This window comes from Musa acuminata, chromosome BXJ3-5 (assembly GCF_036884655.1).
Source record: "Musa acuminata AAA Group cultivar baxijiao chromosome BXJ3-5, Cavendish_Baxijiao_AAA, whole genome shotgun sequence".
NCBI lineage: Eukaryota > Viridiplantae > Streptophyta > Magnoliopsida > Zingiberales > Musaceae > Musa > Musa acuminata.
The window spans coordinates 42,938,380-42,961,825 of NC_088353.1; the positions used below are offsets into that span (position 1 = coordinate 42,938,380).

General features: G+C 39.6%; 4 protein-coding genes and 1 non-coding gene across 15 annotated transcripts; all 5 read left to right on the top strand.

Moving 5' to 3' along the window:
- The first annotated feature begins 119 nt into the window (after positions 1-119).
- Positions 120-6,730, top strand: LOC103986355 (transcription factor LG2). Of its 11 annotated transcripts, none has more exons than XM_065151880.1 (16): positions 120-340; positions 441-531; positions 737-1,300; positions 1,405-1,615; positions 1,815-2,273; positions 2,367-2,455; positions 2,620-2,693; positions 2,807-3,010; positions 3,378-3,431; positions 3,789-3,848; positions 3,941-4,018; positions 4,097-4,142; positions 4,216-4,487; positions 4,567-4,803; positions 5,500-5,645; positions 5,988-6,730. In XM_065151880.1, the coding sequence occupies exons 4-16, from the start codon at positions 1,539-1,541 to the stop codon at positions 6,076-6,078; spliced, it is 1,887 nt and encodes a 628-aa protein (XP_065007952.1). In that variant the 5' UTR covers positions 120-340; positions 441-531; positions 737-1,300; positions 1,405-1,538; the 3' UTR covers positions 6,079-6,730. The 11 variants fall into 11 exon arrangements, with proteins under 11 accessions (XP_065007952.1, XP_065007954.1, XP_065007953.1 ...); XM_065151882.1 differs by having other exon boundaries at positions 743-1,300; XM_065151881.1 differs by having other exon boundaries at positions 469-531.
- A 5,261-nt stretch (positions 6,731-11,991) lies between these two features.
- On the top strand, positions 11,992-13,252 carry LOC135638524 (zinc finger protein WIP2-like). The gene is made up of 2 exons (XM_065151664.1): positions 11,992-12,413; positions 12,507-13,252. The coding sequence occupies exons 1-2, from the start codon at positions 12,075-12,077 to the stop codon at positions 12,957-12,959; spliced, it is 792 nt and encodes a 263-aa protein (XP_065007736.1). The 5' UTR covers positions 11,992-12,074; the 3' UTR covers positions 12,960-13,252.
- A 1,756-nt stretch (positions 13,253-15,008) lies between these two features.
- On the top strand, positions 15,009-17,656 carry LOC135638041 (cytochrome P450 94C1-like). Its single transcript, XM_065150971.1, has 2 exons — positions 15,009-16,769; positions 16,940-17,656. Exon 1 carries the CDS (start codon positions 15,183-15,185, stop codon positions 16,680-16,682), a length of 1,500 nt encoding a protein of 499 aa, XP_065007043.1. The 5' UTR covers positions 15,009-15,182; the 3' UTR covers positions 16,683-16,769; positions 16,940-17,656.
- A 228-nt stretch (positions 17,657-17,884) lies between these two features.
- TRNAL-UAA (transfer RNA leucine (anticodon UAA)) lies at positions 17,885-17,967 on the top strand. The gene has a single exon. It is a non-coding gene; the product is annotated as a tRNA-Leu (tRNA).
- Positions 17,968-18,226: 259 nt separating this feature from the next.
- On the top strand, positions 18,227-23,367 carry LOC103986353 (uncharacterized). Its single transcript, XM_009404342.3, has 5 exons — positions 18,227-18,539; positions 19,373-19,553; positions 21,280-21,745; positions 22,567-22,632; positions 22,736-23,367. The coding sequence occupies exons 1-5, from the start codon at positions 18,453-18,455 to the stop codon at positions 23,226-23,228; spliced, it is 1,293 nt and encodes a 430-aa protein (XP_009402617.2). The 5' UTR covers positions 18,227-18,452; the 3' UTR covers positions 23,229-23,367.
- Positions 23,368-23,446: the final 79 nt, after the last annotated feature.

The following is a 23,446-nucleotide window of genomic DNA, read 5'->3' on the forward strand; positions in this document are numbered from 1 at the left end:
TTATTTTGTCAAAATTTCATAGAGGTACCCAACAAGTTGCAAGCACCACAGAAACCATGCGAAGTTATGCATGTTTTGCAACTTTGGGGGCGGTGTATGCTTTCTATGAAATTAAATATTTAGACATCAATGGTGCATGGTTTGGTATTTGAGAACTCTGTGATCTGTTTATGGTGTTTATTCTTAATTTGCAAACAAATATTTGAAGTTGTCATGGAGGGTTGATAATTTCGTTCAAAACCATCATCTGCTGATTGGATTTTGCCAGCCGCAGGTGGTGAACAGCATCGGTCTCTGCACCTTAGCTCCTTTGTTCATGTCTTCATCTACAGATGTGAAGGTAAGACTTGTTAAATGTTTCATAACTATTTTGTGCTGCTTGCCTTCTAATTGCTTTCACCGATGGGTTTCTCTGATTTATATCAACGTGATATTCGAAGAAATAACTGATCAAGCTCTCACGGACAGCCATGGATTTCAAGCTATTTCGTCCCAGATTTTGACGCATTGCTTTCAGCAAATGTTTGAAGGGTCAGTGAGCCTTCCAGGTTCTTTGGGTCTCAGTCTTGGCTGGTTGGTTGCATGTTGCAGCTGCTGCTTCTATTTTGTCTGTCTGTCTTCTATTAATTAAACGTCGCTTGTCTCCGTGCCTTATGTGAATCTTTTCAATTGTGATGCTTTTTGTGGTGTAATTGGAATATTATGTTATCATGGTTTCAATGATTTGTCTTGGCAGTTGCAGGAAAGAGAAATCTTAGATTCCAAGGTGCCGATTGAAGTCTTTGACACTTAGTGCTCTTGAAGTCATCACATCAGAGGACAAATTATCTTGGTATTTAAAGCTCATGATATGCCAGTGGCCATCCTATTCGTCACTGTCTCCTGCTTTGTCTCCTTTCCACGGAAGTCCTGCGGCTGGGATAGCTGATTACCTCTTAGAAAAGGCATGGCAGAATGACCATCTGGCTGGGGTAAATGGGAGAGACTATTCGTTATTATTGCATGGCAGAATATAGCAGCATACCATGACAACTGTCCCAAAATAGATAATAATAATAAGTCGCTTGAGAACTTGGTACCTAAACTTCAGAAGGAGCAGAGCTAGTCGATATGGACACAAAATATAGTTTCTTGACTGTAGCTGATCTTTTATTGAAGGGGTTGATCAATTTAATCATTCACACCTTAATAACTTTATGGCTGGAGACGCATCATGGCTGCAATTAGTGGAGGTGGATTGTGGTTTGTCCTATATCTTGTCTTCTTGAATGGTTCTTCATCAACAATTTTCATTTCTTTGGTATGTCTTTCTCTTGCTGAATATTTTGTGAGACCTGTTTTTGGTTGATTCCTTTCATTGTACATGTATATAATCAAAGTGATAGGTATTCTTTTCTTTTACAGGCCACACAGGAAGATTGGAGCCAATTTGTCCCACACAACTCTGCATAAGTTTCCTATGACTTGTGAATAGGAAAAAGATGCTCTCTATTTGGCAATTAATGGGTAATAGATCTCAAATTCTGCTGACATAGTGTATGAAATTGTTGGCACTGCTATATGTATTCAACAGTGAGATCTTTGAAGAATCTGCTCTGGATTGCCATGATCAACAGTAAACCTTCTCATGCTTAGAACTAGCAGTTTGACCTCTTCCTAAGTGTATTAAGTACTCCTCTCTCTCTCTCTCTCTCTCTTCAATTAAACAACCCCGTGAACAAGAAGTTCTAGGTTTTTAACATTGCAGTGTGTGCTTTGTCATCAGAAGGAGATGAATCTTTCCTGACCTTTTTCTATTGTGTATCCAATGCCAGGTTAGTTGAGTATATACTTCTCCAAGAGTTTGCTACAGGGACTGGAGTTGATAGACAGCAGACTTCTACTTGCTTCCTGACACAAACTCCACCATTGTTTCCCTCTCCTCCTCTCGCCCTCTGTCCTCCCACAAATGTGCTCTCACTCTCCTTCTGCATGTACCAATATTCAAATGGTTCAGTGGGCTCTTTATTCTGTGCTATCTGCTGCTGCTGCTTTCCTCCTTTTAACTTCACAAGAACCTATTTGTTATATATTCCATCCTTAATGTGTTACACCTCTGCCCACCAATCTCCAAAAAAGGTATTGGCCCAATCCATTTATGTGCTCCTCTTTGATTCTCCCATCTACACAAATCCTCCTCCCCCTCTTTCTTCTACTTGCCCCTCCGTTTCCTCTTTATCTGTTGTCATAAAGAATGGAAGATCCCTCCTACCTCAACTCTTTCGGTCATTCAAGTAATTGCCTGGGGTAGAATCAATTTCCTTTTGCTTTCTTCCTATTCTATGTTGAATTTTGATGACTAACATGGACTTCTTTTGCCACCTCAGTGATCTGGAAGGAGCTGCTTGCTTTGGGGAGTTGGAGGGGGCTCTCTTTCAGGGAGTCGATGGCATGAGAGGAACTGAAGACACAAAATGTACGCCTCTTTCGCTCTTTCTTTCCTCGCTGGCCTTTTCTAGTTCTATCCACATCGAGAACAGATCATATGACTCCTCCCTTCTCAGATTGTTTTTGACCCTACTAGAGAAAGGAATAAGTTCTCTTCGAAGCACTGTTTAGTTGTTCATTTCTTTCTTGCAGCTTTTCTTGCGAGCAGACCCGCAACACTTGAGATCTTCCCATCGTGGCCAATGATACACCAGCAAACTCCCAGAGTAAGGTCTTGCTTGTTTTGACTTGGCGTAGAAGTAGGTATGAGATAAGCCAAAAGGAGGAGGAGATGGTTTGCTGCTCCATTCAGGTTTCATGGCACCTGCTTTATTTCCAGCAGGTTAACACACTCTCAGCGAGGAGCTTTGATCCTGGCTCAGCTCAAAACTATGGGTGTCATATGGGATCAGACTCCCCAGACAACAGCAAGGACTCCTCAGGCGAGTTGGCTGACCGCAAGCAGCAGCAAGAGATGATGATGTCAAGTACTGTTTCAAGGACAGGAGAAACACGGAATCCTCAGCCTTCATCCCAAGAAAAGGTAATAACAAATCATAAATATGGCCCATTTTACCTCCTCGATCACAAGGACTTGGCTAATTTCACATCAAGTCTCAGGCCAAGGACCTTAGTACCTCTCAATAGAACTCGATCTGCCTTCGTGATTTCCTTCTCTGTTTCTTGTGCTCCTCACAGTCTTCGAGTTCTGACGTTACCTGGTTCATGGTCTCCACCATAGCATTTGTATGTACAGGAGCAGTATTTAGCATTTCTGCTGATATCTGTCGTAATCTGACATGCACTGTTGAATTCTTCTCCTTCACACACTTTTATGGTGCTGCCAATATTGTAGAAAGGTACGTCTTTTGACTTGAAGCTCAACAGGAACTTTGTATTGCCTGTTTCAGAGAACGATGACCGGTTCAACTACAGCGAAAGATGGAAAGGTAATTGATGATAAGGTACTCTCTCTCTCTCTCTCTCTCTCTCTCTCTCTCTCATATGCATGTTTATAACAGTATGAAATACGGATATAAGCCATGTTTATGAGCTTAAAAGAAAGAAAGAAAGTGGAATCTGTTCCATCTAATTCCTCTTCTGAACTGCTGACATGAATCTTATCAGAAAAGGAGGAACAAAGAAATTTATGATGGGATAATATCCTTGTATCATCAAGTTTTATCTAAATTCCTTAACTATAAAGTCCCAGCATGTAGGAATGCTTGTATTTTGACTGCCTTTTTTGCTTTCAGATACGAGCCTTTTAATTTTATTTCATTTAAAGGAATTTTCTTATGTGCTTGCGAATTATTTACAAGGCACTGAGACGCCTGGCTCAAAATCGAGAGGCAGCACGAAAGAGCCGACTGAGGAAAAAGGTGCACTCTTCCAATCTCCATTAAGGAACACACCCTGGTTGTTCTTTATCTCGTTTGATTCATGAACCAATCTGACGCATCCATGTAAACAGGCTTACGTGCAACAACTAGAGTCCAGTAAAGTTAGGCTTCAACAGATCGAGCATGATCTCGACAGAGCAAGATCACAGGTTTGATGCGTTCTTATGGTTGGGCTTCTATCATCTAATTATCTTGACAGTGATTCCTCCGTACTTGATCGGTGTTAGGGTCTTTTCCTGGCAGCAGCCGGCAGTACTGGAGTCATCAGTCCCGGTAATAAGCTACCTTCCTCATCCATTTCGATCTACAGCTTACTGGCTAGAGATCTCATCCTTTCTTGCTACAGGCGCTGCGTTGTTCGACATGGAGTATGCCCGATGGTTGGCTGAGAGATGCAAGCTCATGTCGGTCCTCCGAAATGCATTACAGGCTCACCCTCCTGAGGGTAATCTTGGTGTCTTGGTGGATGAGTGCATCAGGCACTACGATGAGCTCTTCCAGCTGAAAGCCACTGTTGCAAAAGCCGACGTCTTCCACCTCTTGAATGGAACGTGGAAGACCCCGGCGGAGCGCTGCTTCCTGTGGATGGGTGGGTTTAAGCCCTCTGAGCTACTCAACGTAAGTTTCCATGCATCCCATTCTCCTACACTTTATACGTGCGCTGCGATCACATCATCATGTTGATGACTTCAAGCAGATACTGATTCCGAAGCTGGATCCGTTGGAGCAACAGCGGGTGTGGATCTGCAACCTGAAGCACTCGTCGGAGCAGGCGGAGGAGGCGCTCTCCCTGGGCCTCGGGCATCTCCACCTTTCTTTGGCACAAATAATTGCCGGCAGGTCTCTCTGCGATGGCATCGGCGACGGAGAATACATGAACCTCATGGCAGCCGCACTGGGAAAGCTTGTCGACTTCGAAGAATTCGTCAGCCAGGTCTTTCCTAGTATCTTCTTATAAAGGTTGCCATAAGCAAATAGAATACTTACTATATGGTAGCTCAATTACGCTGCTAATATAAAAAGAACATGGAAAAGAATCCTCATCGGGTAATATAACATTTCTGCAAAGTTAACGAAGAATATTTCATGTTCCAGATGGCCCTTCATATGTTCTCTTACCTCCTAACCCTAAGAAAAGATACTTGGATTGCACAGCATGTATGTTCCACGCATTAAAAGATGCATCAGTTGGTGTCCAACATAGGAGTAAGAAAAGGATGAAGCTACCTAATCTACATGTCCATTAAAATGAGAATATATTCTTTCTTCTTTCCCAAACATCATGGATCATATTCAATATGTAGAGGGTCCAATGCATGGTAGGCTTATATATGACTCATATCTAAATAAACTTGATCGATATATTCTTTGGGATTGGAACACCCTAGAAGCTTTTTTTCTTTTGTTCTTTAATATGACCATGAAGACTTGTCCGGTAGGCAACAAAGCTTGAGAAGAAAGCCTTTTCTAACAAACATCATGAACAATACATGGAATATTTCTTCCTCTTTTGATTTCCATCACTTCTTGCATGTCTATTAATTATGTCAACAAGGCAAGATAGAATCCTAAGGTCATTTTGTGGTTTTACTTAACCTGCAGTAACTCTTTTAAGACTTTGGCTGTGCAGGCTGACAACTTGAGACGACAGACCTTGCACAATTTGCGTCGACACTTAACCATCAGACTAGCAGCAAGATGTTTCCTGGCAATCGGAGAGTACTACACCCGCCTTCGTGCTCTGAGCTCCATATTGACTTCTCGATCTCCTCGAGAGTAAGCTTTCTATGCAACTCTTTGCTAGTTGTTTCAACTAACATGCGTGCACCATCTGCTGTTTTCGGATCATCATAAGCTTTTCTTGCTGTACATGCAAGCAAATACTCTTCTGCTAGAACTAATCTAGTCATTGTGTAAAGTGGAGGTCTGTAAAATAATCTCTTTCACAACGTATAGATGCATTAGTCGTAGTCACTTCATGATCATCTTTTAGTAAAAATAGATGCCTTACTCGATCATTAGAGTAGACACCAAACGATGGTTATAGATATCGCTAATCTATTCATGTTACCTTTGTCTTACACTAAAACGGTTGCTGCATGTATGTCTTGACTGTAGGAGCTTGATTGCAGATGATACTGTTGTTCCTACAACAACAGACCTGCAAATTGTTCATCGACCACTGCAACATCATTTTTACAACTTCTGAGATCATACTGAGGAAGCATGTCATGCATACTTGCCATTTTGAGCTCATGCACATTGGAGTTTGAGAGAGAGAGAGAGAGAGAAAGGAGTAATATGTTGTATTATCATTGAGATCTTATGCATAAAGAGATTATACTTGATCAAAGGCAATATATATCATGGCTGTTGAACAAGACCAAAGGTTAGCAGCAGAAGATGAGAAAAGTAATTAATGGCAAGAAAAGATGTGCAAATGTTGTATGGAGAACCAAATCAATGTATGGCCCTTTGCAACTTGACCTAACTTGGAATATTAAAAGAAATTGAAGATGCCAGCATCAAGATCCAAAACTTGCACTACAACACGACAAATATGAGAGTGCATGGCTTTATCAAATGCTGCTTTCTGCAACAAGTTATATTGTAAGTGATATATGTGAGATCTGACTTGGTGTGGGACAATTTGGAGTTATAATAATTCTACTCCCTGATGTTGTGGCCATCACAGACAGCAACAGAACTCAGCTCAGCATACATATTATATACACACAGCCATAGACCTACTGATAGACTGCAGCCACTCGATGTGTTCTCTCTATTGAAATCTCACTATATTTTATGTGAATTGTAAATATAGTATTGATCAATCAAGTTGATAAAAGACTTACTGTTCATCATAATATTCTCTACTCGAATCTCATCTTTGTGTGTGTTTATGTGTGTGTGTGTGCGAGCGCGCGCGAAGGTGCTAAAAGGATGAAGCAATAGGTTATGTTGAATCACAACAAAATCTCCATCACTATGGCAAATACACAACAATACTACTGTCAGGATTTAAATTACATATCATGACTAACACTTAGCAATCAGAATCATGTAATGTTGAGAGACGAATGAAACAAGTAGAATGTGATCATGTCTCACTTTGGTGTCAGCTTGGACATCCTCTTCTTGCTTGTATTGCAATGGCAAGGCTGTCGTCTGCCCTCATCATCGATCCGTTCCACCATGGCGTGAAGGTGACAGTGATCTACAATGGCCATGGGTTCTTCTACTCCTCCGGGATGTGATGAGGTCTTCTTGCTCTTGCCATTGCTGGTTATTTACGACGGTGAAGCTCACGAACCGTTCCTTTCTATTGATACTAATGCGTCGATACTAATGCGTAAATCAGTAAGCAAATTTTTCAGAAGAAAAAGAAAATGAGGTAAATTTATTTTATATATGCCAAAGTGTTCAAGAACAAAAAGATAAACTGTGGTATGTTGATAGTACTTGTAGTAATCATATGACAACGAAAGAAAATATTTTTTTGTAACATGAACACCTCATTTCAATCTAAAGTTAGAATGGACAATGGTGCAATTGTAGAGGTGAAAAGAAAGAGCGCAATTGGTGTTTAAACAAAAAGAGAAGTTGAAAAAAAAAATATGATATACTATTTATACCAAATTTAGATCAGAATCTCTTGAGTATTGACCAACTAATTGGGTATTCTCTAATTTTGAAGATGATAGATGCATTATCAATGACAAAAAAAAGATAAAAGATAAATATTGATAGAAAGTAAAAAAATGATGAATAGGGACTTTTTCCCTTTCCCTTGGATATTTAAATAATGTTGTTAGAAACACAATTATGATTGATGATTCATGGTTTTGACATAAAAGACTTGGTCATTTGAATTTTGATAGCCTTAAGTTTATATCACAAAGATCAATGATGAAAGAGCTATCTTTTATTGAAGAGAAGCAAGATATTTGTGAAGAATATGCATTTGAAAAATATCACAATCAATCATTCCCTAAAGGTGTTGCTTAGAGAGCCAAACAAATATGTGTAGACCCATGAAGATCCTCTCTCATGCACAAAATAAATATTTTATTCTCTTTATTAATGATTATACACTCATAACTTGGGTTTACTTTATGAGACAAAAGTCCAATGTTTTTACCATTTTCAAAATGTTTAAATGCTTTGTTAAGAAAAAGTATGATTATTATATTAAAACTTTATGAAGTGATCATGATAGATAATATAAATCCTATGAGTTTGACAAGTTATGTGAAGATGAAGGTATTAAAAGATAGAATATAGTCCCTTACACACACCTCAGGAAAAATTGAATGATAGAATGGCAAAATCAAACAATAATGCAAATGACAAGACTAATGCTTAAAGAAAAGGATTTACCTAATATATTTTGAGCTGAAATAGTGTATACTGATGTGTATCTTCTTAATAAGTGTCTAACAAAATTCTTAGAAAGTAAGACTCCTTTTTCAAGCTTAGAATGAAAGAAAATCATCAGTAAGAAATCTAAAAATTTTTAGAAGCTTATGTTATGCTGAAGTTCCAAAAGAGAGAAGACACAAGTTAGATAAAAGCAAATGAGAAGTGCATCTTTCTTGGGTTATGCATCATAGTCTAAAGGCTACATGCATTACAGTTTAAAAAGCAAGAAAATGGTAGTCAGCATAGATGTCATATTTGATGAAAGTGCTGCTTTGAATTGGGAAGAAGAATAATGGTAGTCAAAATAGTACCATTAGGATAGGTTCAAGAATATGTAAATCATGCATGTTTATCCTCAAATATATCAAATTCTATTACACCATCATCTAGTTGAAGTTCATGATGTCTCAACTTAACTCTAGTCAGAATGAGAATTTTGAATGACATCTACCATAGGTGCAATCATTGTGTGTTAGAACTACAATACTTTGAAGAAGCCATCAAATAGGAAGCTTGGAAGAAAGCTATGAAAGAAGAGATTGTTGTGATAGAAAAGAATAATACTGGGGAAGTAGTTGATATACCTCAAAACAAAGGTATTGTTAGTATCAAATGGATTCACAAGATGAAATATAATGCTGAGTGCAAAAAAACAAGACAACTCATATCAGTATAGAGTTGACTATAATGGAACTTTTACACCCAGTTGCTTGCTTTAATGCTATTAGAATTTTGATTGTACTAGCAACCCATACAGGATGGTTGTTGTATCAACTTGATGTGAAATCAATTATTTTTTAAGAGAGAATTAAAAGAAGAGGTCTGTGTTGTGTTGAGGAGGCACCTAATTTTATTATTGAAAAGCAAGAAAGGTAAGAATATAGGTTGAGGAAAGCACCATGTGATTGGTACAATAAGATTGATGATGACTACTTCAATGCAAAAAAGCTTCATGAAAAGCAAGAGTGAATCTACTTTATACACCAAAACAGTAAAAGGTTCAGGTATAATTATTATTGTAGTTTATGTTGATGATTTAGTTTTCATAAAGAATAGTACAAAAATGGTAGAGTAGTTCAAAAATGATTTGGTGAATAAATATGATATGAGTGAAGACACTTTCTTGGCATTGAGATATGTTAAGAGAAAAATAATATGTTTATTTTTTAAAGAAATTATGTGGATAAGATTATAAAGAAGTTTAATATATTTGAATGACATTCTGTAGCAACACCACTACTAATAAGTGAAAAACTAAAGAGAAGACATGGAGGAAAGAAGTTTAATTGGTAATTTGTTATATCTCACAGCTACAAAGTCAGATATTATGTTTGCTGTAAGTATGCTTTTTGGATTCATGAACAGTCTTAGTCACATTCATTTTGGAGCTGCAAAAAAAAAAATCTCAGATATTTACAAGACACTAAAGGATTTGGAATCAAGTTTGACAAACAAGAAGTTTGGAAGATGATTGGATTTTATGATAGTGATTAGTGTGGATGTATAGATGACATGGAGAATATTTTTTGTTATGTTTTTTTCTTTTGGTAAAGATGTATTTTTTTGGAGCTCAAAGAAATAGCAAAGCAATCAGTAGGAGAATCCTTTGCAAAAGCTTAATATGTTTCAGCATCTATGGCTACTTCTCAAGCAATTTGGTTGAGAATAATTCTTAGGGAAAAACAAATTAAAAAAATAGAGATATTTTGTGATAACAAATCAGCAATAGCAATAGCAAAGAACTCGATTTACTATAGTCGCATTAAACACATTGCACTCAAGCATCACTCCACTAATCAAGTAGCAAATATATTCACCAAGACACTACCAAAAGATAAGTTTGAGTGTCTTAGAGAAATTTTGGGTGTTATTGAACAACACAAATGTTGATATTAATGTGTTGGTATTTTAAGAAATATTAGGGATAGTTTAAAAATAAACTTAAATATTAATCAGGGTCATAAAATAGAGAGATTATAGACAAAAAATAATACGAAGGCCATTATAATTTTAGATTATATGAGAATAATTGAATTGTATCCTTATTTTTCTTCTTCTCTCTTAGTAAAATCAAATATAATATATTAATCTTAAAAATTTAATATTCTCCCTCACTTTTTATTCCTTCATGCGGGGGTTATGTAACACTGATCTCTTTTAGGAAACAGTAATTAGATAATGCATATGTTGGGTTAGTAAAAGTATGAGCTACGAGTAGACTCGAAGCCATATAGCTATCATCTTTCTTCTCTTCCCTCATCTTCTTTGTTATTTACCTAAAACCTATCTACAACCTCGTCCGATGATGATAATATTTATTTTGATCTTACTATCCACACGAGAAGATTATCGACGACTACACAAATGTTCGATAGTATTAACACAATCTTTCATAAGAGATTTTTCGGTCAAAAATGTAACAAATTAGTGAATGGGATAGCCTCCATCTTTGACAAACATCTTTCACTCTTACTTTATATTATCAGCATCATGATTTCTCAAAGCATCATGAGTTCACATCACATCCCGTAGTGATTCCCATTCCCCAAACACACCCAAAGCTTGTGTTCTGGATAAAGTAGGACAAAGAAGTGCATGCCAATGCCCTCTTATTCTTCCTACCAAATCTGACTTTGTTCTATTTCAGTTCAGTAATTCACACCAATTCAAAGTGATATATATATATATATATATATATATATATATATATATATATATATATATATATATATATATATATATATATATATATATACACACCAATTTACATCATTCTTAAGAATGTCAACACTACTGGATGGGGGTTTTTTTTTCTTTTCTCATATGCATTTTTATCTTATTTTTCATTTAGACAAGGACAAAGATTCCCTATTGAAAATAAAAAATATGTTAGTTCTCTATATAAATAATAATAATTATTATTAAATATTACATTAATTTCTTTAACACATAGGTCAAGAGGAAGAGGATGTTAATGTTGAATGTTGATATTATTTTATTTGATTCATTTTTAACTCAATCAAAGTTTAACATAGTTTGATTTGAATTAGGTAAGCGTATATGCTGGGGATGGAGACTGCTCTACCATTCCTCCTCTATATTCACATAAATAATATAAAATATACTCATCTCATTTCATTACGAATGGATCTTACGTATTCATACTCATGAGTATAATTAACAATTCGACACCTTTAATTATTTTTAGTGTAGAGAGAATTATTATACGTAAGCTTAGCACTATATTATTTCTAAAATATTTTTACTATATATATTTATTTATATATATAATAAGACATAAATTGAAGGCATGTATTAATTTATATCAAGATAGCTCCGTAGATTTAAACATAAAAAATAACGAAAAGAAAGGATGCCTATTGATTGTTATTAAAAAAGAAAATTCCTTAATTAATTTGATAAATAGACACGTGTGAAACGCACGTAATCTCCTTTATAATAATTACCGCTGATTTGGAATGATGAGTATATAATTATATATAGAGGCGACTCGTGTGCACATCAAACTGCGTGCCAACACAACTCAGTATACTGACGTACTACAAGACGTGTCCTTTCTTCGTGCGCGCGTGCGAGTAGCACGTGTTCACGTTGAAAGCTTTTGCGTGCGAAACCAGAGGTAGGCAGAGCAGTGAGGCCATCATCATTCGAAGACTTGGGGAAGAAGACCGCGACCGTTCCTTTACTCCAAATAGGAGCGCCATGCTTTGACATTAAGACTCGCCCTCTCTCGCCCTCCACCGAGGAGATCCGTGCACGGCCATGGATGGCTTCTCCTCCCACCCTCCTCGTTTCTTCGAGTGGCTCAAGCCTCCATCCTCCTCTCCTCCGCCTTCTCCGGTTCAGCAGAAGGCCGTCAAAGAGGAAGACAAGACGAGTAAGGATACCGTCGCTCTGCGTATCGGATTGTCTCCTGCGTGGGGAGGCGTCTTCGTGGAGGAGGAGGAGGAGGAGAAGAAGAAGAAGAAGGTGGAGGAGCTGTGCGCTGTGGACAGCGGGAGTAAGTACTGGATCCCAACACCGGATCAGATCCTTACAGGTCCAGTGCAGTTCTCTTGCTCCGTCTGCACCAAATCCTTCAATAGGTACAACAATCTGCAGGTCAGACACGGCAATCCCTTGTCTCTTTCCTTGTGCACCAAACTCCAGACATGATTTACGCTTTGTTCTTGCACTAAATTGTCTTACGCATAGATGCATATGTGGGGGCATGGATCAGAGTACAGAAAGGGGCCAGAGTCTCTCAAAGGGACGCAGCCAATGGCGATGCTGAAGCTCCCATGCTACTGCTGTGCTCATGGGTGCAAGAACAACATCAACCACCCCAGAGCGAAGCCACTGAAGGACTTCAGGACCCTCCAAACGCACTACAAGAGGAAGCACGGGGTGAAGCCCTTCATGTGCAGGAAATGTAGGAAGGCCTTTGCGGTGAGGGGAGACTGGAGAACCCATGAGAAGAACTGTGGGAAGTTGTGGTCTTGCACTTGTGGGTCTGACTTCAAACACAAGCGGTCACTGAATGACCATATCAGGTCATTTGGCAAGGGCCACTCTCACTACCTTCCTTCGAAGATTCCTCAAGGACAGCAGACATGCATTATAAGGTTCGACAATGGAGATCTCATGTGCAAGTATGAAGCTTCCTGACATGCCAAGCTGATCAGATCTCGTAGCAAACAACATAGAAGGAGCCGAAGAAGAGGATGAGCAGTAGTATAATAATACCATTAGGTGGTTTGTTCATGTGATGAATAAGACAGATAGAGAGAGAAAGAGAGAGAGTATTATCTCAGAAAAAGACTATGAAGTAGGTGAATTTTCTTCATCTCAGTGCCATGGCACCTAAGAAAGAGATCATTTGTAATCTTCCTGATGGAGAAAATTTCCCAACTTCATGGATACCTTAATTTCTAAAGGGAGGAATATTTCTTGTTTGCTTCTCTCTGGATTGCTTATGTACTGAACTTTTCATTAACATTATTATACATATATATGTGATGTTTCTAGATAGATAGACAGATAGATCAAGAAGAATATATTATGTAACGCATAAAGAAGATCTTTGCGCATGCTTAATAGAAAGTGGATATCTATAATGCTTGCTTTTTAGTGCACAAACGCTTAAAGAGGAGGAGCAATTAATGAGCATTAGGATCATGTCTTGACTTTTAAGTCTACATAGGTGACCACCTTTCTCGAAGTCCAACTTTGAGGCCACAACCAAACCACCACAAACACCATTCCTGCAGAGAGAGAGAGAGAGAGAGAGAGAGAGAGAGAGAGAGAGAGAGAGATGGCATTGGAGGAGATGACCAGGTAAAGAAAAGGTGTGGGAAAACTCTGAGGGGGGTGTTTGAACTTTGTGACTGACAGATGAATATAAAGGAGGGTTATGTGGAAAAAGGATGGAAATATGGGGTGGAATGGGACGGCCACCAAGCTTTGTCGGAGAAGACACGGTGAAAGAAAGAGTCTCTCTCTCTCTCTCTCTCTCTCTCTCTGCTATTCCATGGTCAGACCTTCTTTCTTCAAATGCTACTGACTGGTAACAGTTAATCGTGTTCGGTGTGAATTGGAATCGAACCCGAAAATAATTTAAGAATATTTTTTTTATTACATGACTACTCAACAAAAAAAAAACTTTAATTTTAGTTAAAAATTATAAATCCTGATCGAAGATTTACAAATTTAAAAGTTTATCGATCAATAATATAATAAACAATGAAGTTTATCTTCAAATCAAATTTAAAATATTAAAATTATATATCTAATTTAATATAAATTTTTATTTTTATTTTTATATTTGGCCATATAAAAAGAACAAAATTATTATAATTCGAATCATCGCAAGATAATAAATAAATTAAGTTCTTTCCAAGTCCACAAGTTGTATTTTTTTTTATAATTTTCTTTTTTGATGTTTATGGTGGTGTGAGAAATTGATGACTCAAAAAAAAATTGATGATAGTTATTTTTTATTTTTCTATTATATTGTAATTAACTATCTCTATTTCAATTTAGAAATACTAAATATAATTAATTTATAATAAATAATATAATTAATATATTATATTTCGATTATTATTCTAGGCGGTGGAGCGAGGAGGACTTCTCCTCTCTTACCCGCAGGCCGTGTAACGGAGATATGCTCGGAGGAGATCGCGATAGCGGCTGAAGCGGAGGTCGATAGCGGCCGGGCTCCCAAAGGAGCCACGGCTAATGGCGCAGAGTCCGTGGCCCTCTCGGCATCCCTTCTCCTCCGCCATCCTTGTTCTTCTTTCCTGCCTCTCCACGAGAGAGAGAGAGAGAGAGAGAGAGAGAGGGATAGGGAATCTGTTGAGCGGCTGATATCAAAGCTCACTCGGCACATCATCGACCTTCCCGATCTGATTTGCAACCACTAAATTAATATCTAATCAACATGTATTACAGTAAATGTGCCCACATGTATTATTGGCCCTTGAAGCCACGATCGCAGAAGATCCCCAGCGAGAGGGATCAGGATTGTAGTGGGTTTGCGGCGCTGAGGCGAGAGGCCCCACCGCGTGGGACCGTGGCTTCCAGCAAATGGAAGGGCTTCCTTCACTGTTTCGTGTCTCCGACAGAGACACTGGGCTTTCGACTTTAAGTGCTCCCTGCGTTAAGACTTCGCCAACAACGCATGACGCATCATCCTACGCATCCATGCCTCGTCTCCTGCTGACTCCCCCCACAAGATAAGTCCCAGCTGAGTGATTAGAATACAACAATGGATGTCGAATCACATCACCGTGATTACTCTCTCCAACCTCTGATCGCCATCCGTTTCCCCCGACATCATCATATAGTTGGTTCCGAGTACCGACTCCAACCCCATCGGAGGAGGAAGCAATGGAAGAAACAGTAGGAGCCCTTTGGTCACTCTTCTCCTTCCTCCTCCTTTTCTTCGCCGTCTCCCTCGTGCTGTTGGCGGCGTTGCTGAAGTTCCTGAGGTCCATGTCATGGTGGTGCAGCTGCTCCGTGTGCGAGGCCTACGTGACCGGCTCCTGGACCGCCCACTTCGGTAACCTCTGCGACTGGTACGCCCACCTACTCCGGGAGTCGCCCACCCGCACCATCCAGATCCACGTGCTCGGGAACACCGTCACAGCGAACCCCGACAACGTGGAGCACATGCTACGCGCCCGCTTCGACAACTACCCCAAGGGGAAGCCCTTCTCCGTCATCCTCCGGGACCTCCTCGGCCGCGGAATCTTCAACGTCGACGGCGACCTCTGGCGCTTCCAGCGCAAGATTGCCAGCGCTGAGCTCGGTAGCGCCGCCGTCCGCTTATTCGCCTCCTGCATCGTGGCCGACGAAATCCGGGGTCGTCTCCTCCCCCTCCTTGACTTCGCCTGCGCCGGCGATAAGATCCTGGACCTGCAAGATGTGTTCCGGAGGTTTGCTTTCGATAACATATGTAAGATCTCGTTCGGGCTCGACCCCCGCTGCCTGGAGCTGTCGCTGCCTTTGTCCGAGTTCGCAGCGGCCTTCGACAAGGCCTCGAGGCTATCGGCCAGGCGGGCGACCACAACGACGCCCATAGTGTGGAAAGCCAAGCGGCTTCTCAACTGGGGATCGGAAAGAGAGCTCCGGGAGGCGATCGGCATGGTGAACCTTCTCGCCATGGAGATCATTCGCCAGCGAAGGAAGCTCGGGTCCTCCTCTAACCACGACCTCCTCTCTCGATTCATGGCCGGCGTCGACGACGACAACTACCTGCGGGACATCATCATTAGCTTCTTGCTGGCCGGCCGTGACACGATCGCGTCGGCCCTGACTAGCTTCTTCCTCCTGCTGTCTCGCCACCCGGACGTCCGTTCGGCCATACGCTATGAGATCGACCGCGTGTTGGGATGCAGCGCGGCCACCGCCGGCTACGACCACCTGCGGGACCTGCACTACCTGCATGCGGCCGTCTACGAGTGCATGCGGCTGTACCCGCCGGTGCAGTTCGATTCCAAGTTCTGCGTCGAGGACGACGTGCTGCCCGACGGGACCTTCGTGCGCAAGGGGACACGAGTCACGTACCACGCCTACGCCATGGGGAGGATGGAGGAGCTGTGGGGGAACGACTGCCACGACTTCCGCCCGCACCGGTGGCTGACCAACGGAGTGTTCACGCCGGAGAGTCCGTACAAGTACCCAGTGTTCCAGGGCGGCCTGCGGGGGTGCCTCGGCAAGGAGATGGCGCTGTTGGAGATGAAGACGGTGATCGCGGCGGTGGTCCGGCGGTTCGACATCGACGTCGTGGCCGACAACAGCAGCCGGACGCCCAAGTTTGCGCCGGGCCTCACCGCCTCCCTGGAGGGTGGCCTTCCGGTCCGCGTTCGCCGGAGGGAGGAGAGCTAGCCGGAGCAACAGTGTGGCGCAATCATCCCATGTGTATAGAATTAAGCATGTCACATACTGTTACTTATGGAAATGTATTGGAATTTGGTAAGAATATATTAAGACCAAGCTATAATTATATTTTCTTAAAGATAAAAATTTATAGTATAATCCATTATTTCCCAATATTTATCTTATCACACTTGCCAACATTAAATGACGGCGACATTACAAACATGCATGAATTCAACTTGTTTATGCATATTTCGGTTGTGCAGGTGACTGCGACAGCACCGGAAGCATGCGGTCGTTCGGTCCAGCCATCTCCTTCTCCCCTCTTCATATGGCTGCCGATTACTTCCTCTCGACTGCCGCAGCTTGCCGCCGAGAGAGACACAGTATCATCGCCATGCTTGCCATCATTTACGTGTGGCTGCAGTAAAGCAACGTCGGAAGCCGATGCTTGCCATCCTTCAGTCATCCAAGTCGTCGTCTTCCTCCCCGGGAACCTGCAGTACTGTAACATCGTCTCGGCCGCCATGGCTTCTTAGCCACAAGTGATGACCACCACTGGAGCTTCAAGATTAGGGATTCATCTCCTGCAAACAATATACATCTGCGCAGGAAGCTGTTGAAGGTGTGAAACATAAGGGTGGAAATGAAGCGACATGTTCTATCAAGAAAAGAAAACGAAGCGATGTGATGGATGGATGGATGGATGGATGGCGGCATCGGAAAGGAAACGGCCGTAGAAATAGAGCCAAGGCTTGAGAGGAAACCTGCAAATGTCACCATGCCCTGGCAAGTACATTTGTTCCAAACGGCGAGAAGGACGGCTCCGACCATATTACCGGGCGACACGTGAACGGAAAACGACAAAGAGAAGAAGACGCACACTACGTTGCGTGTTGACATTGACCAAAGGGTCTACTGTGTGCTGCAGTGGCTTTGAGGTTTAACTTATCAAAATATCAATCAATGAATTTATGGGTAAATTTTCGGGAAAAAGTCTGTTTTTTTCTGAGAAATGTTTTTTGTTCATATTTTTTATGATGTTTTTATTTGTCATACATAATCTCCAAAATATCATCATGACTCTGTTTTATTTTCGTTAATGAAAATTTATTTTGACCAATTATTTTAATCTATTAAATAGGTTAGAAACTTTCAAGTCTTCAATTAATTAGTTATAAATAAAATAATAAATGAAAACATTCATACAAGCTGGTTTGCCCGAGTGGTTAAGGGGGAAGACTTAAGATCTTCTGCACATAAGTGCGCATGGGTTCGAACCCCATAGCCAGCATTGTTCATTTATTAACGTGAATGACTTTATGTGCTATAACATAATTTCTAAAGATATTTAAATCATTAATATAAAAAATGATAATTTCTTTTAATATTCAAAACAACTTTTCAGGGGTTAATAACGATTCTTTGGACATGCATAATTCCAAATCCGTAGTCTTAACAACCTTCTACAGGTAATGATGACGGTGTCGATAATAATAATAATAATAATAAGACAACTGAGGTGGCGTCCAACAAAGATAACGCCATGCGAGGGCGAAGTCATTGTTGTCCTTGTCGAAGTCGAATCCTTCCCCAAAGCCACGAGTTCTTGCGGCTCCAATCCAATCCTCGCCCCCTAATTTTCACCGGCCTTTTGTGAGGCCGGGGATCCGCAGAAATCCCCAACAGCCTCCGGTTTCTTCCACGCCGCTACCTCATCTCGCAGATCGCGCTGTTGTGGTTGTTGTTCGCGGTGGTGTTCTTCTTCGGATTCGCGGGATGGTGGAGTTTTCCCTCGTTGCTTCCGCTGCCCTTCCGCCGGCAATCCTCCACCCCGAGCATCGGGGTCTCTGTAAGGCCCCCAAGGTAGAGAGAACAGTTTCTTGATAATTGAGTTGAAATCTTAATGCCTCCATCTACAATTTTTTGGGATTCGAGCAATAATTAAGGTGTGTTTTGTTGGATATGTCAGTCTGACAATTCTTGGAAAAATTTGTTGCTGTATCTCGGTTCCAAAATTGATATTGATGCGCATTGACACTTAAAATAGTTGTACAGCAAGATGCTTTAGACTAGGGTTTCATCTTTTCCCACACAAACCTTATTTCTTTCTTTTAGATTCATTTAGATCGAGGGACCTTTGTGCAGTACTGGATTCAACTCATTTACATTCACGTTCCACATCAGAGCTAGCAGTAGTCATCATTGCAGCAAGAGCAAGAAGGGTTAAGTGGTCTCTCGTTTGATTTTAAATTTCATGGAAAGGCGGAAAAAAGGAACTTCTTGAAGCTCTCCTGGATTTCTATGCTTTCATTCTGCCTCCTGATTTTTTCTGTATATTGATCCTAGCTAGTTTTTTAATTCACTAGAGCAGACTCGTGCTTGAAACAAAGCTTGATGAAGGCCTCTCAGATTTTACTTGCTCCTATTTCTCTTAAATCTTTTAGTTGGTCTTTGAAGTATCGGTCGCCGGAAATCTTGTATAATACAGAAGTCAGTGAAACCTTAACATTCTCGTAGAACTAGAAGAAAGATGGATTTGGCGTGTATTCACCAACATCATTTTCGCTACCTTCTGATGAAAATTTCATAAGGATGCAACAGTTCTTTTGTAATGTTGATATTTTCCAAATGCTTCTCTGTGGATGTTGCTTGATGTTTTTGTCCCAAAATGTTAAATTTGTTCCTTGATGATGCAGGAGTTTCAAAATCTGCTTCCACTTCATGGTAGAAAGAAAGATGCATTAAGATCTGGTTCTGTTCAGTTTAATGCACAGCATCTTGAAGATTTGAGGCGACCAATGCATTTGTTGCTAGAGAATAATCAATCAGCCAGGATATCTCCGATGATTGAAAGCCATGTGCTTATTAACATGCAAGGTCTGCAGCTTAGTGGTATTGTAGGATGAAGTTTAGTATTTTCGTTGACACTGTTTTTGTTTGTGTGACCACCAGTCGATAAACATAAATCCTTTATTTCTACTGGAATTTTTAAGAAATCTCATTATTGATGTTATTGTTTTCTATATGTAGGTTCCAGTTGATAGACAAAAGTCCATATGGGGATTTATCTTTCTCTGATGCTCTTCTATGTGTAAATACCATTTTGTAAATAACGGATGCTTGTCTGCAAACACTTTATGAAGAAAAAACTTAAATCATGACAAGTGTTATATGAGACATGAAAGTACATTTATAACCAATAGCAGATTTATAAATCTTCTTGGTTGATGGGTCAATCATCTCTTAGTATTTAAGTACAATTTCCTAGGTTCTAATTTCTGGCCGAGCAAGGGTGCTTGTTGGATGCTAGTACTACATCCTGGTTTACTGAGCCAAGCCAACATTTGTACTGCCTCATCTGCTGATAGTACAAATAAAAGAGAGGTGAAAAAAAAAGGACTCTGGATGCATACTTTTAATTTTATTTATTACTTGTTAGAAAATAGTGCTGATTCTACTAGGTTGCTTTCCTCTCTCGCCATATTTGTTCAGTTGGAAGAGTGGCATCATGAAGGCACCCTGTTTTTCGTTCTTGTATATATTCAGATATATCTATTTATTTATTTAATAGTTGGAAAAGGATTATGACCGACAAATAAAATGGTACATACTGATGCATGAACAACTCTGATCATCATGCACTTAAAATTATATTGTTTCAGTGACGATCTAGGAAGTACCTTTGTTGGATACTTGGCTCATTTGACACTGACCAAAAGCTAGTGTGTGAATTCCCAAACATTGAGTATAGTTTTTACTTTTTTTTTGTTTCTTTTAAATTTTTTCTAGCTGTTTTCAGAATTTGTTTGAATATAATGTTTAGCTAACTACGCTTATTGAACCCAAAAGTCATAGTTATGGTTGTTATATTGCTTGTACGAGTTGAAACACTACAATATGTCTAAAAGTAAGGTATAATGACTCAAAACACCTATAATTCTTTAATATCATCCGGCACCTCCTTTGCCAATGCAAGAAAACTTTGGCAGTTTGAATTGATTAATAATATCATCATTCGTTGATCTTGAGCTTTAGTAGTTTGCAACATGTTTGCATCCAGGGATGGGAAGTGATTATCATAAAAATAGAAATTAAGAAAACTTAGAACACTTAAATCCTATGTTGACAAATGGACAGTTTGTAATTGGTATGTTGTATTAGATTCAACAAGCATCATTTTAAAGTATACGAATGGTAAAGGGAGTATCCCTTTTTTCTTGTAATAAATAGTAATTTTATAAATTGTGTTTTTCTTTGTAATAATTTGCTTAGATGCAACTCTAGGCTATTCCACTCTCACAACTCTATGTAGAGATCTTCATGATCTGAATGTATGTTTATGCATGACTATTGTGCCTCCCTCCAGTAAAAAGGCAACACAGATTGCCTTGCAGCAATTTCACTAGTTAATGAGATGCGTTTTCCTAAAGATTTTAAAATAAAGAGATTATTCAAAGGAACATATATGTCTAAAAAAATAATTTAGTACTTTGAAGCTTTGAAGTGACTAATACCTTTTTTGTTTGATTTATGTGCAAATTGGGTTTCCTTATTTCCCTTCCCAAATTCTATGGTTTCAATAACTCTTCTCTTTTTTAAACAGATTCACATCCTGACTCGGTGCTTTTCAGCTCTGGAATCGCAGAGAAGTGCATGAGAAATGAGAAAATATTGGAGTTTCTTTGGTCTGGATCAAACATTGTAGAAGGCGAAGGCCTAGATGTTTCTTTACTTTCAGAAGTCATGGGGTTTCATGATATGACTATTGACATGTTGCCTTCACCCCATGTAACTGTGAATGGCAAGTCTTCCGTATATGAGGCTGAAATGGATGATTCTCAGCATCCTCTACATATACAAAGACAGATTTATGCCCCAGAGCATAAGCTGGGTTTTGTTGGGAATTCCTCTGATACTAAATATTTCACAGTACATCCAAATGGCACACTTTTGTTTGCATGCAGTGCAACTCAAATGGAATATCTAATACCAACTGTTCCAGAGTTTGATCTTCCGAAAAGAACAATAATTGGCAGTAAGCAATCATTGCTAGTCCCATTCTTCACAAGGTAGGCCTTCCTTTTATCATTCGAAAAATTCTTGATCAGATCTACTTTTAACTCATTTATGATAATTACTTTATGTTGACTTAACAGTATTTTTTGTTTACTAAACATGTTAAGATTTAGATTCTTGTATTTCGAATATCATTTGGTTGTTTTGTTCTGTTTATAAACATGTCTACTTATTCGTTAAGCATCATTTTTTATTGGTTCCCCTCCCTCCTCCTGAATCAACTCTGCTCACAAACAAACTGAATTTACGTTGCCCAAAAGCTACATAAATTTCTGGTCACAGCGCTAAAACTTGCTACACAATGTGAAAATGTTGTTCAGGATTCATTATTGACAGATTGGCTTATTTTTCCACGACAGATGCTCAGCATCAAGGATAACGTTAACTATGTTACCAATGTTGTAGTTTAACTATGTTATTAATATTGTAATTTTTTGTGAGGTCACAAGAATTGGACCTTGTTGAAGATAGGAACCAGAACTTGGGGCTGATTGGATTCTCAAATAAGAATGCTCAGAACCAACCTGGTTATCGTCGACCGAAATTAGCCAACCTTTGTGGTGGTTTTTAGCTTTGTCAAGTAAACACTATAAACAAAAGAAAAAGAAGGAATAGGATCGGAAATACACATGATAATAATAGACTAGAAAATCACTAAAACGGATAAAAATATTAGGAAGCAAAAAAAAAATAAAAAAGAGGTGTTTACATGAAGACTACTGAGTTGCTATTCCTTAATGTTGCGATAATGATTTATTTATGTCCTTTTTAAAATAACTATTTCTCATGCGATGTGCATCTGCTTTACGTACAGAAGGGGTCATGGACGCTCACAATCTCACAGACAGGTGGCTTCCCCAACAGTTGCTCCTCTGAAGAGGTATACCCTAATATATGGATCCAAGGTTATGTTAGTGCATACATAATTTTTATAATGCACATTTTACGTCCTTTTTACATACCTAATCTTTCTGTGTGTTCAGCCCTGATATGAAGCTGAAAATGTTGCCTAAGAAGAAAAAAAACAAAAGAATAGGAAGAGAGCGTGACCTTTACCAGAGGAACTATTTTCATGCCTGTGAAAGCCTTCTTTCTGTTATTCTAGACAAAGGGGGCAGCACAAGAGTCCTCTCGCTTAAGAAATCAGGTGCTGAGATTAGCCAATTACTCACCCAATTTTCTGCCGGGATTGCTGGTACTGGCCTTGCTGTTATATTCTCTGTTGTGTACAAACTTGCATGTGGAAGGGTGCCTTTGTGTGCCACCAGGCTGTTGAACACTGGATTTGGATTTGGGTTGTTTTGGCTTTCATCGGCCATCATTGGGTTGAGAGACACAATTATTTATATTAGTAAACACTCCGGCAAGCTGAATCTCAAGGAGGAGGATATCACAAGCAAGCTTAGGAGAAGCATGAATGATATTCTCTTCAGAGCTGCTACACTGGTGGCTGTGACAGTACTGAGATTTGCATAATTTTCGTGGTTGTCGGCTCAGACGTATCGGATTGCCAGGATCATCGAATGAATCTAATTTTTGTCGGTCCAAAAGTTCTACTGATGTAATACTTTGTAAAATTATGTTAATGATGCATGAAAAAAATTTTGTTGCTTCACTTGGAATGTTTTTCACAGGGATTTATCGTAAAGATTATTATGCCTATATTATGTTGATTTAGATGGGGTATTGTGCGA

Bases quoted from the DNA above. Each gene is read 5' to 3' on its own strand.
- LOC135638524 (XM_065151664.1), top strand. From the start codon at position 12,075: ATGGATGGCTTCTCCTCCCACCCTCCTCGTTTCTTCGAGTGGCTCAAG. The intron at 12,414-12,506 runs GTCAGACACGGC...TCTTACGCATAG, and splicing joins ATAGGTACAACAATCTGCAG to ATGCATATGTGGGGGCATGG.
- LOC135638041 (XM_065150971.1), top strand. From the start codon at position 15,183: ATGGAAGAAACAGTAGGAGCCCTTTGGTCACTCTTCTCCTTCCTCCTC.
- LOC103986355 (XM_065151880.1), top strand. From the start codon at position 1,539: ATGAAATTGTTGGCACTGCTATATGTATTCAACAGTGAGATCTTTGAA. The intron at 2,274-2,366 runs GTAATTGCCTGG...TTGCCACCTCAG, and splicing joins CAACTCTTTCGGTCATTCAA to TGATCTGGAAGGAGCTGCTT. The intron at 4,019-4,096 runs GTTTGATGCGTT...GATCGGTGTTAG, and splicing joins TCGACAGAGCAAGATCACAG to GGTCTTTTCCTGGCAGCAGC.
- LOC103986353 (XM_009404342.3), top strand. From the start codon at position 18,453: ATGGTGGAGTTTTCCCTCGTTGCTTCCGCTGCCCTTCCGCCGGCAATC. The intron at 18,540-19,372 runs GTAGAGAGAACA...TTGATGATGCAG, and splicing joins GTCTCTGTAAGGCCCCCAAG to GAGTTTCAAAATCTGCTTCC. The intron at 21,746-22,566 runs GTAGGCCTTCCT...CTTTACGTACAG, and splicing joins CTAGTCCCATTCTTCACAAG to AAGGGGTCATGGACGCTCAC.